At 39.0% G+C, this 16,637-nt stretch overlaps 2 protein-coding genes across 2 annotated transcripts in view; both read right to left on the bottom strand.

Annotated features, from left to right (window-relative positions):
- The window catches only part of kti12 (KTI12 chromatin associated homolog), a 418,740-nt gene that overhangs the window by 54,620 nt on the left and 347,483 nt on the right, over nt 1-16,637 (bottom strand). The window lies entirely within an intron of this gene.
- The window catches only part of reln (reelin), a 514,851-nt gene that overhangs the window by 254,270 nt on the left and 243,944 nt on the right, over nt 1-16,637 (bottom strand). The window contains exons 17-20 of the mRNA XM_083552560.1: nt 12,453-12,519; nt 12,103-12,336; nt 4,784-4,945; nt 4,437-4,673 (exon numbers count right to left, since the gene is read on the bottom strand). Of these exons, the coding sequence (XP_083408686.1) occupies nt 4,437-4,673; nt 4,784-4,945; nt 12,103-12,336; nt 12,453-12,519 (700 nt within the window). The remainder of the gene's footprint in view (nt 1-4,436; nt 4,674-4,783; nt 4,946-12,102; nt 12,337-12,452; nt 12,520-16,637) is intronic.

The following is a 16,637-nucleotide window of genomic DNA, read 5'->3' as shown; positions in this document are numbered from 1 at the left end:
TTTTATGCAACATTTTATAGCAATTTTGATAGCCAGCATTTTTGTTTTTAATATTTAAATATATACAGTGGCACTTTAATCTTTTCCAAAGTTTCTAAATACTGCACTTTAATTTCAAGTGAAAGAAGTGTATCCTTACTCTCAAGGAATAGAAGCATTGTTTATACTGTTTTTGTGTTAAGATGGTTAAACTTATGGCCTTTGCTATTGTCAAGCCTCATTATATTATGTTATTACATTATATTATATATTTATGTATAAAATATTTTGACTCATTTAAAAGACAGAGCTTGTAAGAGTTCCTCTCTTTTTCTTTCAATTTATTATTATTTTTTTTTTGTAAGAGCTACCTTGAAGTTGGCAGTTTGATAAATGCAAGTTAATTTCATTCTTTGTGTGGTAAAAAGGCACAAGTTCCTGTAGAGATAACAATACACGTTCTCCTTTTTTTTGCCAAATAAACGAAAAGCATGTCATCATCAATGTCTTCACTCTTGCTGTTTTAAAATCTCACCTAGCTTTTACTCAGAGATGGTCCCAATAGCATGCTTAAAGTCAAGTCAAATTCAGTTAGTGCATGATTACATTACAAAAATGTTAATACTGTAACATAACATTGTGGATTATTAAGCTAATAAGCTATATATCAAATGCTGAAGGAAATTTCTGGAGTGTTGAAGATTAAAAGAAAAAATAACAACAAGAACCATACAGAACTGAAAACCGTAACCCTAAAACCGTGATACGAACCGAACTGTGGGTTTTGTGAACCATGCCACCCCTAATATATATATGTCATCTTCATTGCTGAACAGTTGAGGAAGTTTTTGTCCTGTCTATACCATGCTACCAGAACACCTTTTCCACAAAATAACTAAGGCATTTCCAAAAAAAACATTATTATAGGAAGCGTCATCGTTTGGGGCATGTTTTCTGCAGCAGGAGTTGGGACTCTTATACAGCTACATGGCAGAGTGAATGCAAATATTTTTCAGAACCTTCTTCAACAACATATGGTTCCTTCCCTGCGTTCATCACCCAATCAGCTCGCAGTGTTCATGTCACACAGCAAAACGGGTAAAGCAGTTCCTTGAAACTGAAAACATTGAAATAATGACATGGCCTGCCCAGAGTCCTAATCTCAACCCAATTGAGAACTTTTGGAAAATCCTTGGCGACAATGTTATGGCCAAAAAACCCACTACAGTCACCGAACTGTGGAGGAGACTGGAAGAAGAGTGGACCAAAATCACACCAGAGCAGTGTGAGAGACTAGTGCTGTCCTGTGGCCACAGATGTGCTGAAGTCATTCAGAGCAGAGGCCTGTACACTTCCTACTAATTGCTGACTGTTGTAACCTTCAGCAAATTTTGTTGTAATCTTTTTCCATGCTACAGTCATTGTTGTTCTCTAATTTTGATCAGTGTTTTTTTTGCAAAATAATGTTTTTTTTGGAAATGCCTTAGTTAATTTGTGGAAAAGGTGTTCTGGTAGCATGGTATAGACAGGACAAAAACTTCCTCAACTGTTGAGCAGTGAAGATGACATTATTTCAGAATTGTTTAATTGTTTTATAAATTGTTCTCAAATTTTGATCACCAGTGTGTGTATGTGTGTATATATAGTTCTGGGCTGATTTCTCACCTTCCTTAGGATCATTGAGACCCCACGAGGTGAGATCTTGCATGGAGCCCCAGTCCGAGGGAGATTGACAGTCATGTTTAGCGACTTCCATTTTCTAATGATTGCTCCAACAGTGGACCTTTTTTCACCAAGCTGCTTGGTAATTTCCCCGTAGCCCTTTCCAGCCTTGTGGTGGTGTACAATTTTGTCTCTAGTGTCTTTGGACAGCTTTTTGGTCTTGGCCATGTTAGTAGTTGGATTCTTACTGATTGTATGGGGTGGACAGGTGTCTTTATGCAGCTAACGACCTCAAACAGGTGCATCTAATTTAGGATAATAAATGTAGTGGAGGTGGACATTTTAAAGGCAGACTAACAGGTCTTTGAGGGTCAGAATTCTAGCTGATAGACAGGTGTTCAAATACTTATTTGCAGCTGTATCATACAAATAAATAGTTTCAAAATCATATTTAGTGATTTCTGGATTTTTTTTTTTAGATTATGTCTCTTACAGTGGACATGTACCTACGATGACAATTTCAGACTCCTCCATGATTTCTAAGTGGAAGAACCTGCAAAATAGCAGGGTGATCAAATACTTATTTTCCTCACTGTATATATATATATATATATATATATATATAGCATTCTAAAGGCCTAAACCCCAAGCAGCGATTTTTTATCACTGTTTTTCAATATAAAACATCACAAATGTATTCGCTGAATGTGTGTAAGCAGCACACACAAGCAACATACATAAAAAAAAATAACGAGTGTAATAACAAGTCACAAATGCATCCAAAGCATTTTTGCGCCAACCAAACAATAGTGTTTACAACATTAGTGTAATTTAGATGGTTATTCTTTTGTTTACGTCACAGTACTTTGGTGTTTTGTTTGTAGGTTTCCAATAATTATCGCAAAAAAACGCCATCTTGGTGTTGAAAAAAACAAAACAAATATGCTTGGTAGAATATAGTGTTAAAAAACAACTGAGACCACCCACTAAAAAAAACAAACAAAAAATAAAATACAGTAAAAGAGACGGAATCTCGGGCTTCTGTAACATCTGGTGGATGTCATTTAGACTTAATGTCTCAGGAATTTCATTTGAACCCTTGACATCTGCTTTTCAATCAAAGGATGAGCACCATGGCTTACACTTTTATGGAGAGCTTGTATACCACAGTGTCATACCCCCCCGGAAGACACACAAAGCAGGACAAACCCTGACCCCTCCAGATTCAAAGCAGCATTCAACTGATAACACAAGCCAGTCTCTATACCTTACACACACACACACACACACACACACACACACACACACACACACACACACACACACACACACACACACACATATATATACACCACCCCGAAAGCCAGATAACCCCCTGGCCTCTCTGGTTGAATTCACAGGGACCCTCAAACAAAAAACTATTCACTCTCGGAACTCTGCCCCAGTACATCTGTTTGTGACACACACACACACACATATACAGACACACACACACCAAATTTTTCACAAGTGATTGTCTTTGAGTGCCGCTCACATTTTTAGGTTCCTGCAACATTCGATCTGAACTACATGCTCTATTAATTAGTATAAAGTAAAGGGGGGTTTCCTCTCTCTTGGGAGAGCCGGGGAGTTACCTCTTTTATAAAACTAATATAGATTATATGCCGGACGAACAGACCAAATAAGTGTAACGTTAATTCCATTACCGTCAATTTCAACTTAACATAAATATTTAGGAGTAACTAAAACCCGTTATAATTACTCATAAATATTTCCTTACTTTGCTTTGTATACAAAATATAATGTGTGTGTGTGTGTGTGTGTGTGTGTGTGTGTGTGTGTGTGTGTGTGTGTGTGTGTGTGTCTTAATAATAAATCTTAATAATATTTGACATATAAACTTGGCTTTTACCACATACTTTTCTGGATTTCTCAAGGACTGATTTTATGTATTTATATATGAAATAATAATCATGTTCATTGCAGGAAATTGATATTCAAGGAACATAACCTTTATCTATAACATTGTCTTATTAAGCATGTTAACTTAAATGTAGCCCACTTTTACCAAGAACTGTTAACATTTAAATTAGGTAGGGCATTTTCAGCTGTGAGTCCCAAAAGCTGTGGTGAAGGCTAACAGGTTAAAAGTAAAGTTTAAAAACTACTCTCTCACACACACACAGACACACACACACACACACACACACACACACACACACACACACACACAAACAAACGTAGGTATATATATATATATATATATATATATATATATATATATATATATATATATATATATACAATGCATTTGAAAAATATTCAGACCCCATTTACTTAAAATTTTGCTGACTGATTCTACAATTGTTTATTTTTATTTTTGATTTATTTGCTTTTTTTATTTCATTTTTCCACAGTCAGTACTTTAATAATATTTATGTAAGTATGCAGACCCTTTATTTAGTACTTAATTGAAACACTTTTTTTTCACAAATTTTCTGTCATTCTTCATGGCAAATGCTCTTAAGTTGTGTCCAGTTTGATGGGGAGCATCAGTGAACAGCCATTATCAGGTTTCTTAAGAGATGTTCAATAAAGTTCAAGTCAGGGCTCTGGATGGGCCACTTTAGGACATTCACCGAGTTGTCCCTAAGCCATTTCTGATTTGTCTTTCCTTTGTGCTTAGAATTAATTTTATGTACAAAGGTGAACTTTCAGCCCAGACATATTAAATTTAATAATTATTTGTGTGTGTGTGTGTGTGTGTGTGTGTGTGTGTGTGTGTGTGTGTGTACCTGAGAGTCCAGTCATGCTGGCAGTATGGCTGCACATGGCCCAAGTTGAATCCCAGACTTTGTGTGACATCCAACACATTACTGAAGTCCAGACTAATGGTGTTAAAAAGCACAGATGTCATACTGATCTCATCTAGTGCCCAAACATCTTGTCCACTTCCTGAGTGGTGTGGCTGCCACCAGCGGAACTGTACCCCAAACTTTTTGGCATCAGGTGGGAGCTCTACTGACACAATCCTATCAAAGAGAGCATGCTGTATAGTGTGCATTCTAACAATTTCTCTGCAGGTATTGGTCTTGTAATCAAATGTGAAAGCTAAAATACAATATGCAGAGGATGCAATTACCTGGGCTCATGGTAGCCTTCATAAGAGTAATGCTGTAGCAAGTTCCAGGTGATACCATTATCTGAAGAGTAATGCAGCAGCAATCCTTCCCCAGGCTGATCTGGGGCAGGACAGGAACTAAGGGTACTCCGACTGCCCAACCTCAGAGTGAACTGTAGGTACCTATAATAAAAAAATAAATATAATAAATCAAATACATTTTGTAAAGCATGTAACTTTCATAATTTTGTATATTTCTGTTATTGCTGGATATGGGTACTGATACTTATACTGCCAGTGGGTGAGCTGAATAAATTGAAGAATCACAAGCTAAAACAGGCCTCCCGTGTTCTTCTAGTGACTGTGCAAACTATTAGAACTGCTAAATACTTGAAATATGCTATTTGTTTGTTGTATTAACTTTTTTTTACATTGTTCCTAAAATATATTGTGTATGTAAGAAAAAGAGAGAGGAATAGATTTAGTTTTGGCACATGGAGAGTCTGAAAACGGCACATTGTGCTAGAAGCATGGTGACTCCAAGCACCAATGTGTAAGATGTTAACATGCCAACACTCTGTAATAATTGTGTGTACATTGAGTTACGCGTGAAGTGAGCTCTTCTTTCTCTCGGTCTACTGGTCTCCCTGATTAGAAAAATCATGCTGAGTTGAATTTCACTTGTAATAAAACATTTAATGTTTTTTCAGTGACTTTTTTACATAGTGCTGTTAATGGTGCATAAGAACTCAACTTGGTGATGAATTTTGTGTTGACGGATTTAGTTAGTTTTATAAATAAGTAAGGAAGTAAATGTTTTTGTTGTGTTTAAATAGGATATTTATGTTGTTTATGTCCACAAACATGAAACCTGGAAGGAGTAGTAGAATGACGTTAGCATGCCGATTCATTATTATTTTTCCTTGTTGAGGTTATTATCTGTTCAAAATGTGTACTTGAATGCAACTGTAGCCCTAACTCATTTTAACAGGCCTCATTTACAGTTTAAATCTATCCTCATACTTCTTAGTTAATTCTTTCACAGTAACTTTGTAGATCTTTACACTGTTCAAGTGAAACTGTCCTCAGCAGCAATGAGGGGTCTTAAATTAAAGAGAACTCCAGAGGTCCGGTGTCAGGATGATTTAGGCTTGTCCGAAAAAAAGAAATTAACAAGCTAATAGGTATGTTAGAATTGTGTAAATAATTTTGTCATCAGTCCCGAGGACTGGTTTGTCACGATAGAGCTGAAGGATCTACTTCCACTTACCTAAGTACTTCCACTTTACCTATCCTTCCTTCAGACAGGAAGTGCCTGAGGTTTGCTTTTGGAGCCGAAGCTTACCAAAGCCGAAGCCGAAGCACTCTCACCCCACACCTTGACGAAGTGTGAGACTCCAGGGCATCCGCATACTGAACCATATCAAAGATTGGTTGATATTAGTTAAATCGGAGCATTTGGCGACCCAGCATCAAGATTTCATTCTTACCCACATGAAGGAATTGGGGTTATGACTGAACGCTAAGAAAAGTGTACTTTCTCCGTTACCTACCTAGTCGTGGTGTGGGATTCGACCACTATGCGGGTGCAGTTATCTCCTGCTCAAGTCGAGTCCATCCTCACAGCCATCAAGAGAGCGAGAAAAGGCCAGTCACTCACTGTAAAGCAGTACCAAAGGCTGCTGGGTCTGATGGCAGCTGCATCCAATGTGGTGCCACTTGGTCTCATACATATACATATACATGTGACCCCTGCAATGATGGTTCAGGACCAAAGGGTTCTCCTGTAAGGGCAACCCACTCCACACAATTAAGGTTATGTGGTGAGCCTAATTGGTCATTGGATAGGTGGAGGGAAACTGGGTTTCTGTTAAAGGGCCCTGTTTTGCGAGCTCCTTGTCATTGCATAATGTTAACAATGGATGCCTCTCTCATGGGTTGGGGGTCGGTCATGAGTGGCCATTCCGCCCAAGGTCTATGCAAAGGACCCCATCTCTTGTGGCACATCAACTGCCTGAAGATGCTGGCCGTGCTTTTAGCATTGAAGCATTTGCTCTCGAACCTAAGGCAATCATGTGCTGATCTATATAGACAACACATCAGTGGTCTCCTTCATCATCCACTAGGGGGCTCTGTGCTCTTGCCGCCTTTACAAGCTGGCATGACAAATCCTCCTGTGAGCCCAAGGGAACCTGCTCTCACCGAGGGCAGTATACACCCCAGAACACTTGAACCAAGGAGCAGATGCCCTTTCGAAGTAAAGGCCGAGGCATGAGGCACCCAGATTTGCAGAGCACAAGTGGACCTCTTTGTGACTCAAGAGACCCTTGCATTGTCCCCTCTGGATTTCTCTCACTCATTCAGCTCCAGAGCTTCCTTCATGAGTAGGTCGTATGCCGCAAAGTGGCGCCTGTTCACTATATGGTGCGAAGGCCACCAATTAAATCCAGTTAACTGCCCAGTTTGCCAAAGTGTTGTCTTCTTCCACCCTAAAAGTTTACGTGTCCGCTATTGCGGCCTATTATGCTCTGCTTGTTGAGCAGTCGCTAGGGATGAACCCGCCAGTGACAGGTTTCCTCCACGGTACCCATTGGCTAAGGCCTCAGGTGCGACCAAGAGTGCCTTTGTGAGACCTGGCCGTAGTGCTGAAGGTCCTGTCTAAGCCTCCCTTCAAGCCCTTGCCCGAGGTTTCCTTGAGTTTTCTAAGAGTCAAGAATGTTTTTCTACTGGCCATCTCATTTCTTAAGAGAGTGGAATTTAGAGCGTGTTGAGTGCGAGCCGAGCCGAGCCGAGATCCAGAACAAAGTGAGCGTGAGCCGAGCTGAGAACCAGAGCGCGTTGAGAGTCAAGATCCGTTACTCGGAGGGGAGAGTCGGGAAAACAGGAGCGGTCTGAAGGCCAGAGGTAAAAAAAATTCAGGCGGAAACAGGTTGGTAACAGAAGGTTAAATATTTCAGGGAAAAACACTGGAGTTTAATCAGGGCAAGCCTTGAAGGCAATCTGGCACAGATTGGAGGGTACTGGCATCCTTATATGTGTTTGCAAGATGGATGCCATTTCCGCGTAGAAGGTTGCAAGGGGGCGGTTTTACGGTGGTGGAGGCAGCAATGCCAGAAATGCTCAAGCGGGCTGACAGCATTTGTTTTGAGTTAATTAGTTGATTAAAGTGTGACACCATGAGTCCATGTTGAACCTTTTCAGAATATTCTTATTTTCTAAGTTTCTGAATTTTGGCTTTTCATTAGCTGTAAGCTATAACCATCAAAATTAAAAGAAATAAACACTTGAAATATATCAGTCTGTGTATGATAAATCTATATAATATACGAGTTTCACTTTTTTATTGAATTACTAAAATCAACTTAATATTTTGTAGCGTCATGTCATTTAGACTTCATGTCTCAGGAATTTCCTTTTAACCCTTGACATCTGCTTTTCAATCAAAGGATGAGCACCACGGCTTACACTTTTATTGAGAGTTTGTATATCACAGTGTCACACCCCCGCCCCGGAAGACACAAATTTCAGGACAAACCCTGACCTCTCCAGCTGATAAGCAGCATTCAACTGATAACACAAGCCAGTCTCTATACCTTACACAGTATACACACACACACACACACACCACCCCGAAAGCCAGATAACCCCCTGGCCTCTCTGGTTCACACCAAAAGGGAGCATTTTTTTATTAATTAACTAATAAATAAAATGTCCCACTTCACATGACACAAACATACATCTTGTTTGTATCTTCTCCTATAGATAAAGCAAGTGTTTAACTCTACCTCAATAATAGTTACACTGGTTTAGTAATATACCTCTGTTTTAATGTTGTCTCTTCTTTTTGATTTCAAAGTTGATTTTAAATTATCTTCTCTTTATTATTTCTTTCCTAACAAGGGTGCATTGTATACGCCAGAATATAATGTTGTATTAACAAAGTTACACCTTAAATACTGGTATTTTAATAGTATGTTAAATGTTAACTGGTATGTAATGTACCTCTGTGTTAATGCTGTCTTTGCTTTCCATGTCTAATATAAAAATTATCTGTTCCTTATTTTTCAAACAGTGGTGCATTTTATTTGATCATGAAATGTACCATACTGTCTTAATACACTTTGGATAAAACTGTAAGTTCTCCAAAGCAAGTATAACCCGGAAACCATGCCCACAAACACAGGAACAAGGGAAGTTTTTCCCTCCAAAATTTCAGGCCATAGCATTGGCCATTCCCCCAAAGATGGGTGGGGTTCAGGACCTTTAAAACATCTTGAACCCAACTAATCAACAGTCAGTCAAGTCAAGCAAGCTCGCTCACTCAGCTCGACCGGAAAGGCTTGGACGCCCGGGGCCCGAAGGCCCGGGGGCCCGAAGGCCTGGAGAGTCGGACGCTTAGAACAGCCCAGCAGCGACTCTTCAAATCCTTTTGAGATCTCCAGCCAGCTTTATCTTCAAGTCAGTCAGCCAGGTCAAGTCAACTCACTTGAGGGAAGGGCCCGAAGGCCCGTTCGGAACAGCTTGGAAATGACTCTCTCTTCCTTCAAGATCTTCCGGCAAGCTTCACTTTCAAGAACAACAACTGCTCTGATCTTTAGGAGAACCTGGAAGAACATCTGACTTCATCCTAACTGACTCTTCAAAGATCTCTTTGTCACATCCGGACTCTTGTGCAACAAGCCAATGCAAGTAACCGTTTTACCAACCAATATAAATGCATATTCAAATGTGAACCCCTTTTATTGAATCTTAAGGTGAATTTAAATTTCTGTGACGATTTCTTAATTAGGGTGTGATTAATTTTGAAGTATAAGCTTGCCATTCCTTTCCTTGATTTCTCTCCTTTCTTCTTTTCCTTTCTCTTCCTCTTTTTCCTATTTTTAACTTTTGTGAACTTTATTTTTATTTAAATTTTTGTTTTCTTTCTAATTTTTCACAAGTGATTGTCTCTAAGTGCCGCTCATATTTTAAGGTTCCTGCAACATTCCATCTGAACTACATGCTCTATTAATTGTACAGTATAAAGTAAAGGGGGGTTGCGTCTTACTCGGCCGGGGAGATACCTCCTTTATAAAATTTATAAAATATTATACTGTCTGTTCGGCTGACAAACAGACCAAATGAGTGTAACGTTAATTCCATTACAGTCAATTCAACTTAATTTTAATATTTAGAAGTAACTATAATTGTTACTATAAGTTGTAATTGCTTATAAATATTCCCTCTTCTTTGCAAGCTTAATTCGCTACATATAATGGTGGAGAATGCAGGCAAACTGTTATTCAAACTATATACTCATCTTATCTTTGTAAATGGTTTTTCCCTCTTCTCTCCCATTCGCTACAATTTATAATATTAAATTATTAACTTTTTAATTATATTCTACTTTATTGAAATCCACCTGTATGTATGTATGTATGTATGTATGTATGTATGTATGTATGTATGTATGAATATAAGATACTATAATCTTTAAAATTGGACACTAAAGAAGGAGAAATGGATTTGTACTGATTGGTTAGGCAGAGAGACCAAGCTTGAAAGGATGTGCTTCAAGTAGGGCAATAAAAATAGAAATGGAAATGTGTTGACTAGCTAGGGGAGTATAGAAGGTGAGGGAAGTATTTTAAACAGCTGGTAAATGAGGAAAATAAGACAGAGAAGGTTAAGGTTATGTGGAGATCATGAAGCAGGAAGTGGATAGGATTAGTAAGGAGAAAGTGAGTGGAAAATCGGTTGGCCCAGATAACATACCAGTAGAAGCGTGGAGATGTTCAGAAGAGATGGCAGTGGAGTTTTTAACTATATAGTTTAAGATTCTGGAAGGTGAGTGGATGCCTGAGTAAAGGAAAAGGAGTGTGCTGGTACCAATTTTTAAGAATAAGGGAGATGTGCAGACCTGCAGTAACTACAGGGGAATAAAGTTGATCAGACACCCCTTGAAGTTTTGGTAAAGAGTAGTGGCAGCTAGGCTGAAAGAAGAGTTGACTATCTGTGAGCATTCAGTATTCATGCTGATAATGAGCACTACAGGTGCAATTTTTGTTTTGATAAAGTCAATGGAGAAGTATAGAGCAGGTCAAAACGAGTTGCATTGTGTTTGTAGATCTAGAGAAAGCATACGTAAGGGAGGAGTTGTGGTATTGTATGCAGAAGTCAGGTGTGGAAGAGAAGTATGTGAGGGTGGTGCAGGACATGTATGAGGACATGTATGATTTGGTTTGGTTTAAGTTGGAGGTTAGATTGCATGAAGGATTGACTCTGAGCCCTATCCTGTTTCCAAGTGTCCCTGGACTATCGTGTTTGCGGATGATATTGTGATTTGTGGCGAGGGAGGGGAGTAGGTTGAGAAGAGCCTGGAGAAGTGGAGGTACGTGCTGGAAAGAAAGGGAATGAAAGTCAGTAGGAGTAAGACAGAGTACATGTGTGTGAATGGGAGGGAGGGCAGTGGAGTGGTGAAGTTGCAGGGAAAAGAGGTGGTAAAGGAATATGAGTGTAAGTACCTGGGGTCAACAGTTCAGGGGGAAAGGGAAAGAGGGAAAGGGAAAGTTTATAGGACTGTGGTGAGAACTGCTATGTTGTATCGTTTAGAGACAGTCACATTGACAAAAAGATAGGAGGTGTAGCTGGAGGTAGCAGAGTTAAATATACAATAAGGATGGACAGGATAAGAAACAAGTTTATTAGAGGGACCGCACAGGTATGACATTTTGGTGACAAGGTGAGGCTAGATTGGTTTAAATAAAGGTGAGGATGGAGCTGCCAGGGAGGCGGTAAAGAAAAAGGCCATGGACGTGGTCAGGGAAGACATGCAGGCAGTTGGTTTTAAAGAGGTATGTAGAAGACAGGGTAGTATTGAGATGGATGACCCCTAACTCAAGCAGCCAAAAGAAAAAGAAGAAAACATAACTATTTATATCCTTTGCAACAGCATAATAAAATTAGCTCTGGTGATTTTAATACTCTTGATCATTGCTGAGATGATTTTTGCACCTTTAGTAGGTGAAGTTTTATTGATTGGAAATGATTTGGAAAGGCACACAAATATTAAAAACAAGCAATTAATACAAATAAATGGCCTGCAGAACTCAAAGACAGGATTTTTGCAAAATACAGATTCGGGAATACAGAAAACTACAAAACAATTCTGATATTTTTAGGATTTCCTTTTCAATTTGTCATTATTTTTTATTTACCTCACATTGTACTGTATATGTGTATTTTAATTTTTGTTTAAATTTTAAATGTCCTTAAAAGAAAATTAGTCATTTGTATTAAACAACAATATATCAAACTGATCAGTCAGGCCAAACAGTCATGTCAAAAGTGTATGCGTCTACCTGGCCTGAGATCCATCTAGTAGAGTGGTAACCAAATGTCTCCTGCTGCCTTTATTAAAGACCAAGGCTTTCCCACTGGCTAAAACTCCACAGCCAAAGCTGACTTCTGCCCCATTCACAGATGAAAAGCTGTGGTAAGAGGAGAGCCTTGGACTAGAAAACCCCTCTGATAAAAATGCAGGAAAGGTCTGAGTAGCTATTTCACAAGCTTGCCCACTGAACCCTGAGTCACACCTATCAAAAAATAGTGCAAAGAAGAAAGTTCCATTGTTAGCAGCAAGCAGTCTTTCTCTAAGAAATGTCAATAATCGGTTTAGGACATCACACATATCCATAATTAATTTGCATACTTGCATCCACTGCGTGAGCACTGTCCTCTCCCTGAGCAAAAATGAAGACAGGCTGGGCCGATATATACTGCAACAGATAGAGAAGGAGGAAAAGTGTTATGCAGAATTGTCATTTTATCCTGACTGTTTTGAACATTATCCTGTCCATTCATTTAATGAGTATTATTTTTCTTTACACCTACAGCATAGGAAACAATTCAGCCTTAGTAAACTTATTTAAAAATAATAATAATAAAAATAATAATATTTTCAGATTTTATTTAATAAATAAAAAACATTTTACAGGTAATAAACAAAGCAAATACAATATAATACTGATAAAGTGTACAGAAATGTATACTTTGCCAAAGCCCTTTTGTTAAATGCCACTGTTATAAGTGTCTACCAAATTAGCATATCTCCTGTTCACATGCTCTTAGTTATTCCACACCATTTCAATTGGATTTAGATCAAGTGATCTTATTGAGCAAAAATATTGGGCTTTTCTAAAGTCAATCCTTTGTTGACTTGGTGATTGCTATTTCACAGGCTCTATTGCACTCCCATACCATTAAAGTTGCTTTTTAAAATGAGTGCTAATAACAAGCCAGATGGTCCCTTTCTTCTACAGTCTGGAGGATGGTCCATGGTTTTGGAAGACATTTTAATTTTGATTCATCTGACCACAGAACAGTTTTTCACATTGTCTCAGTACATTTTAAATGAGCTTTGTTCCAGAGTGGATAGTGAAGTTTCTGAATCATTTTTAGGTATGACTTATTCTTTGCATGATAGAAATTTAACCTGAATTTGTGTATGACATGGCAAACAGTGTTTGCAGACAATAATTTCTGGAGGGGTTGATTAGCCCATGTAGTGTAATTTTAATTACAGAATCATGACTGTTTTAAATGCAGCGTCACCTGAGAGGTAATAATGTTGGAGGTATCCAACATTGATTAAGTCCTAGATCCAGCTATATTTGGCTAAATTTAGGTGGACTGTGTTTTTTACCCGATTGCCCAGATAGCCTTAAAGGTTCCACTGTAATCTTCTAATTTATTCTTTTTGACAATAAGATCTGGTACGTTTTCTAGTATAGCTGTAGGAGTCAGGTAAAAGCAACAAAACTTTATTGTTGACAGATGTATGATAAATATGATGTTTATACTTAAGCAATTAGGTTATTTTTGGTTAAATGTTATATTCGTTTTACTTTTTAAAGGTAGTAAGGCTACAGGAGGTTGCAAAGAGTAAAAAAATAAGTCTGTAGAGAAAATATTCACACTAAATTTAATTAATATGCAGAAGTATGTCATATATACATATCTATGAATCGTGTCATGCAATTTTTCTTCTTTTCTGTCTAACTAAATGTGTGAACACCTACCAAATAAATAATAAATTATTACTAATAATAAATTACTATACCATCTTACATCTTATGCAGACATTTTAGGTAAAAGCACATTTGGTACAGAATGGAATAAAACAGATTGCAAAAATGTCATCTTTAAAGGTAGTTGGTACTCATGCCTTCTATGATGAGGTGCTGTAGGAAAGGCATGTGGCTCCTTCCTTAAGCACAACTGTCAAAATGTAGGATATTTGTATGTATACTGTATAACATTTATACACTTTAGAGACCTGTCTAACATAAAGGGGAAAATTAATTATGATGTCATAAAATTGCATTGTCTGCTTCCTGGTAGTCTGGATAATCTTTACATTTGTGTCCTTTAGCAGATGCCCTTGCCCAGAGCGACATTCAAAAGTGCTTTGAGTCTATAGCAATGAATAAATCTACACTGGTACACTAGATTACAAATTTGTATATATATATATATATATATATATATATATATATATATATATATATATATATATATATATATATATAAAACTCTTGAATTCTACAAAGCAGACTTGGAAAGTGCTAATTTAAGTGTTTTAAGAAGAGGTAGGTCTTCAACCGTCGCTTGAAGATAGTCAGGGACTCCGCTGTACGGACATCTAGGGGAAGTTCATTCCACCACCTCGGTACCAGAACAGAGAAGAGCCTTGAAGTATACCTACCTTTCATTCTGAGAACAGGTGGTACCAGTCGAGCAGTGCTGGAGGATCTCAGACAGCGTGGTGCAGTGCGAGGTGTGATTAGGTCTCTGAGGTGTGCTGGTCCATTTTTGGCCTTGTAGGCAAGCATCGGTGTTTTGAATCTGATATGTGCAGCTACTGGAAACTAGTGAAGGGAGCACAGCAGTGGGGTGATGTGGGAAAACTTGGGCAGATTGAACACAAGTCATGCAGCTGCGTTTTGGATCATTTGCAGTGGACGTTATAGCGTTCAGAGGAATACCTACCAGCAGAGAGTTGCAGTAGTCGAGTCTTAAAATGACAAGAGACTGAACAAGCAACTGGGCAGCCTGTGTGGACAGAAATGGTCAAATCCTTCGGACGATGTAGAGAAGAAATCAACAGGAATGTGCAACATTAGCGACATGTGAGAAGGACAGTTACCCCAAGGTTACGAGCAGTAGCTGAAGGGGAGAGCAGAGAGTCATGAAGAGTTATTCGGAGATCCTGACCTGGAGATGAATCACCTGGGATGACCAGCAGTTCTGTTTTGCTGGGGTTGAGTTTTAGTTGGTGAGCACTCATACATGAAGATTTGTCTGTAAAGCTTGCCGAGATCCGAGCGGAAGCTGTGGTATCTGATAGAGGGAAAGAAAAGATTAGTTGAGTGTCAACCTCATAGCAGTGGTAAAAAAATCCCATGGGAGCATATGACTTGACCAATGGAGTGGGTATAGAGGGATAAAAGGAGGGGACCAAGTACTGAGCCTTTTGGGACACCAGTGGTGAGTCTGCACAGGGCAGATGTGGATCCCCTCTATGTTACCTGGTATGATCGACCTTCCAGGTAGGTAGCAAACCATTCCCATGCTGTTCCGCAGATACTGAGACTCTTGAGGGTAGACAAAGAGTGTCTTGTGGTTGACTGTGTCTAATGTTGCTGAAAGGTCCAGGAAGATAAGTACAGATGACAGCTTGGCTGATCAAGCAACATGCAGTTTCTCAGAAACAGCTAAAAGGGCCATCTCTGTGGAATGTGCCACTTTGAACCCAGACTGGTTTGGATCATGGAGGTTGTTCTGTGAGAGATAGACATACAGTTGGTTAAAAACAGTGTGTTCCAGAGATTTTGAAAGAAAGGAGAGAAGTAATACTGGTCTGTATTTGTTGATGTCTAATGGGTCCAGAGCAAGTTTTTTTAAGATGGGATTGACCCTTGCTTGCTTGAAGGTAGTTGGCACATAGCCAGGTAATAAGGACCCATTGATGATTGTGGAGATGAAGGGCAGGAGATTGTGTGGGTGTGTGAAGCATAGTTGAAGGGATTGGATCCAGAGGTGGGATTGCAAGACTGGATGACTTGCAGTATCTCATCTTCTGTTAAGTTTGAGAAGCTTGACAACAAATGAGTAGTGGATTCCTGGCTGTGTTGTGTAATCATTGTTGGGGAGGAAGTGAAGGTCTGGCAGATTTCCTTAATCTTTTTATCATAGAAGGAGGCAAAGTCATTAGCAGTCAGGAAGTATGGAGCAGGTGTGGCAGGGGGTTGAGTAGTGAAGAGAATATGTTGTGGAGCTTATGAGGATCTTGTGCAGAGGCCTTGAGCTTTTCCTTGTAGAAGGCAGTTTTAGCAGAAGTCACATCCAAAGAAAATTTTATCAGGACTGCACGATAAGATGCGAGGTCTACATCGAGTTGTGACTTTTTTCCACTTCCTCTATGCTGATCTGAGTTCTCATCGATTGCTGCGCAAAACTTCTGACAGCCAGGGTGTTGGACAAGAAGTCTTCTTGTGTTTTGTCAGATGGGAGGTTCAAGTCATTAAGAGCTGTCAGAGGGGTGCTGTCAGAAGGGAAAGTACTGAGGTGTCTATCTCTTTTAGGAAGTCTCCAAGGGGACCAGGAGGGCAGTAAATGACAATGATGAAGAGGTTGATTGGGGATATCCAGGTCTCAGTAAGTGCCAGAAAGTCGAAGTTGTAGTGGGAAAGTCAACTTTCCTTATAGCAGACTGGCAATTCCAAAACCCACCTACCACCACTGTTTAAGATTAAGACAACAGAGGAGGATAGATAAGGCTGTTTTGTGGATGGGAACGTCTGTGTTTGTAAGAGGTGACTACAGGGTGGGTTTA

The sequence above is a fragment of the Silurus aristotelis genome, assembly GCF_946808225.1.
Source record: "Silurus aristotelis genome assembly, chromosome: 10".
Taxonomy (NCBI): Eukaryota; Metazoa; Chordata; class Actinopteri; order Siluriformes; family Siluridae; genus Silurus; species Silurus aristotelis.
The sequence above is the reverse complement of the archived record's forward strand: the minus strand, read 5'-3'. Positions and strand labels throughout refer to the sequence as shown.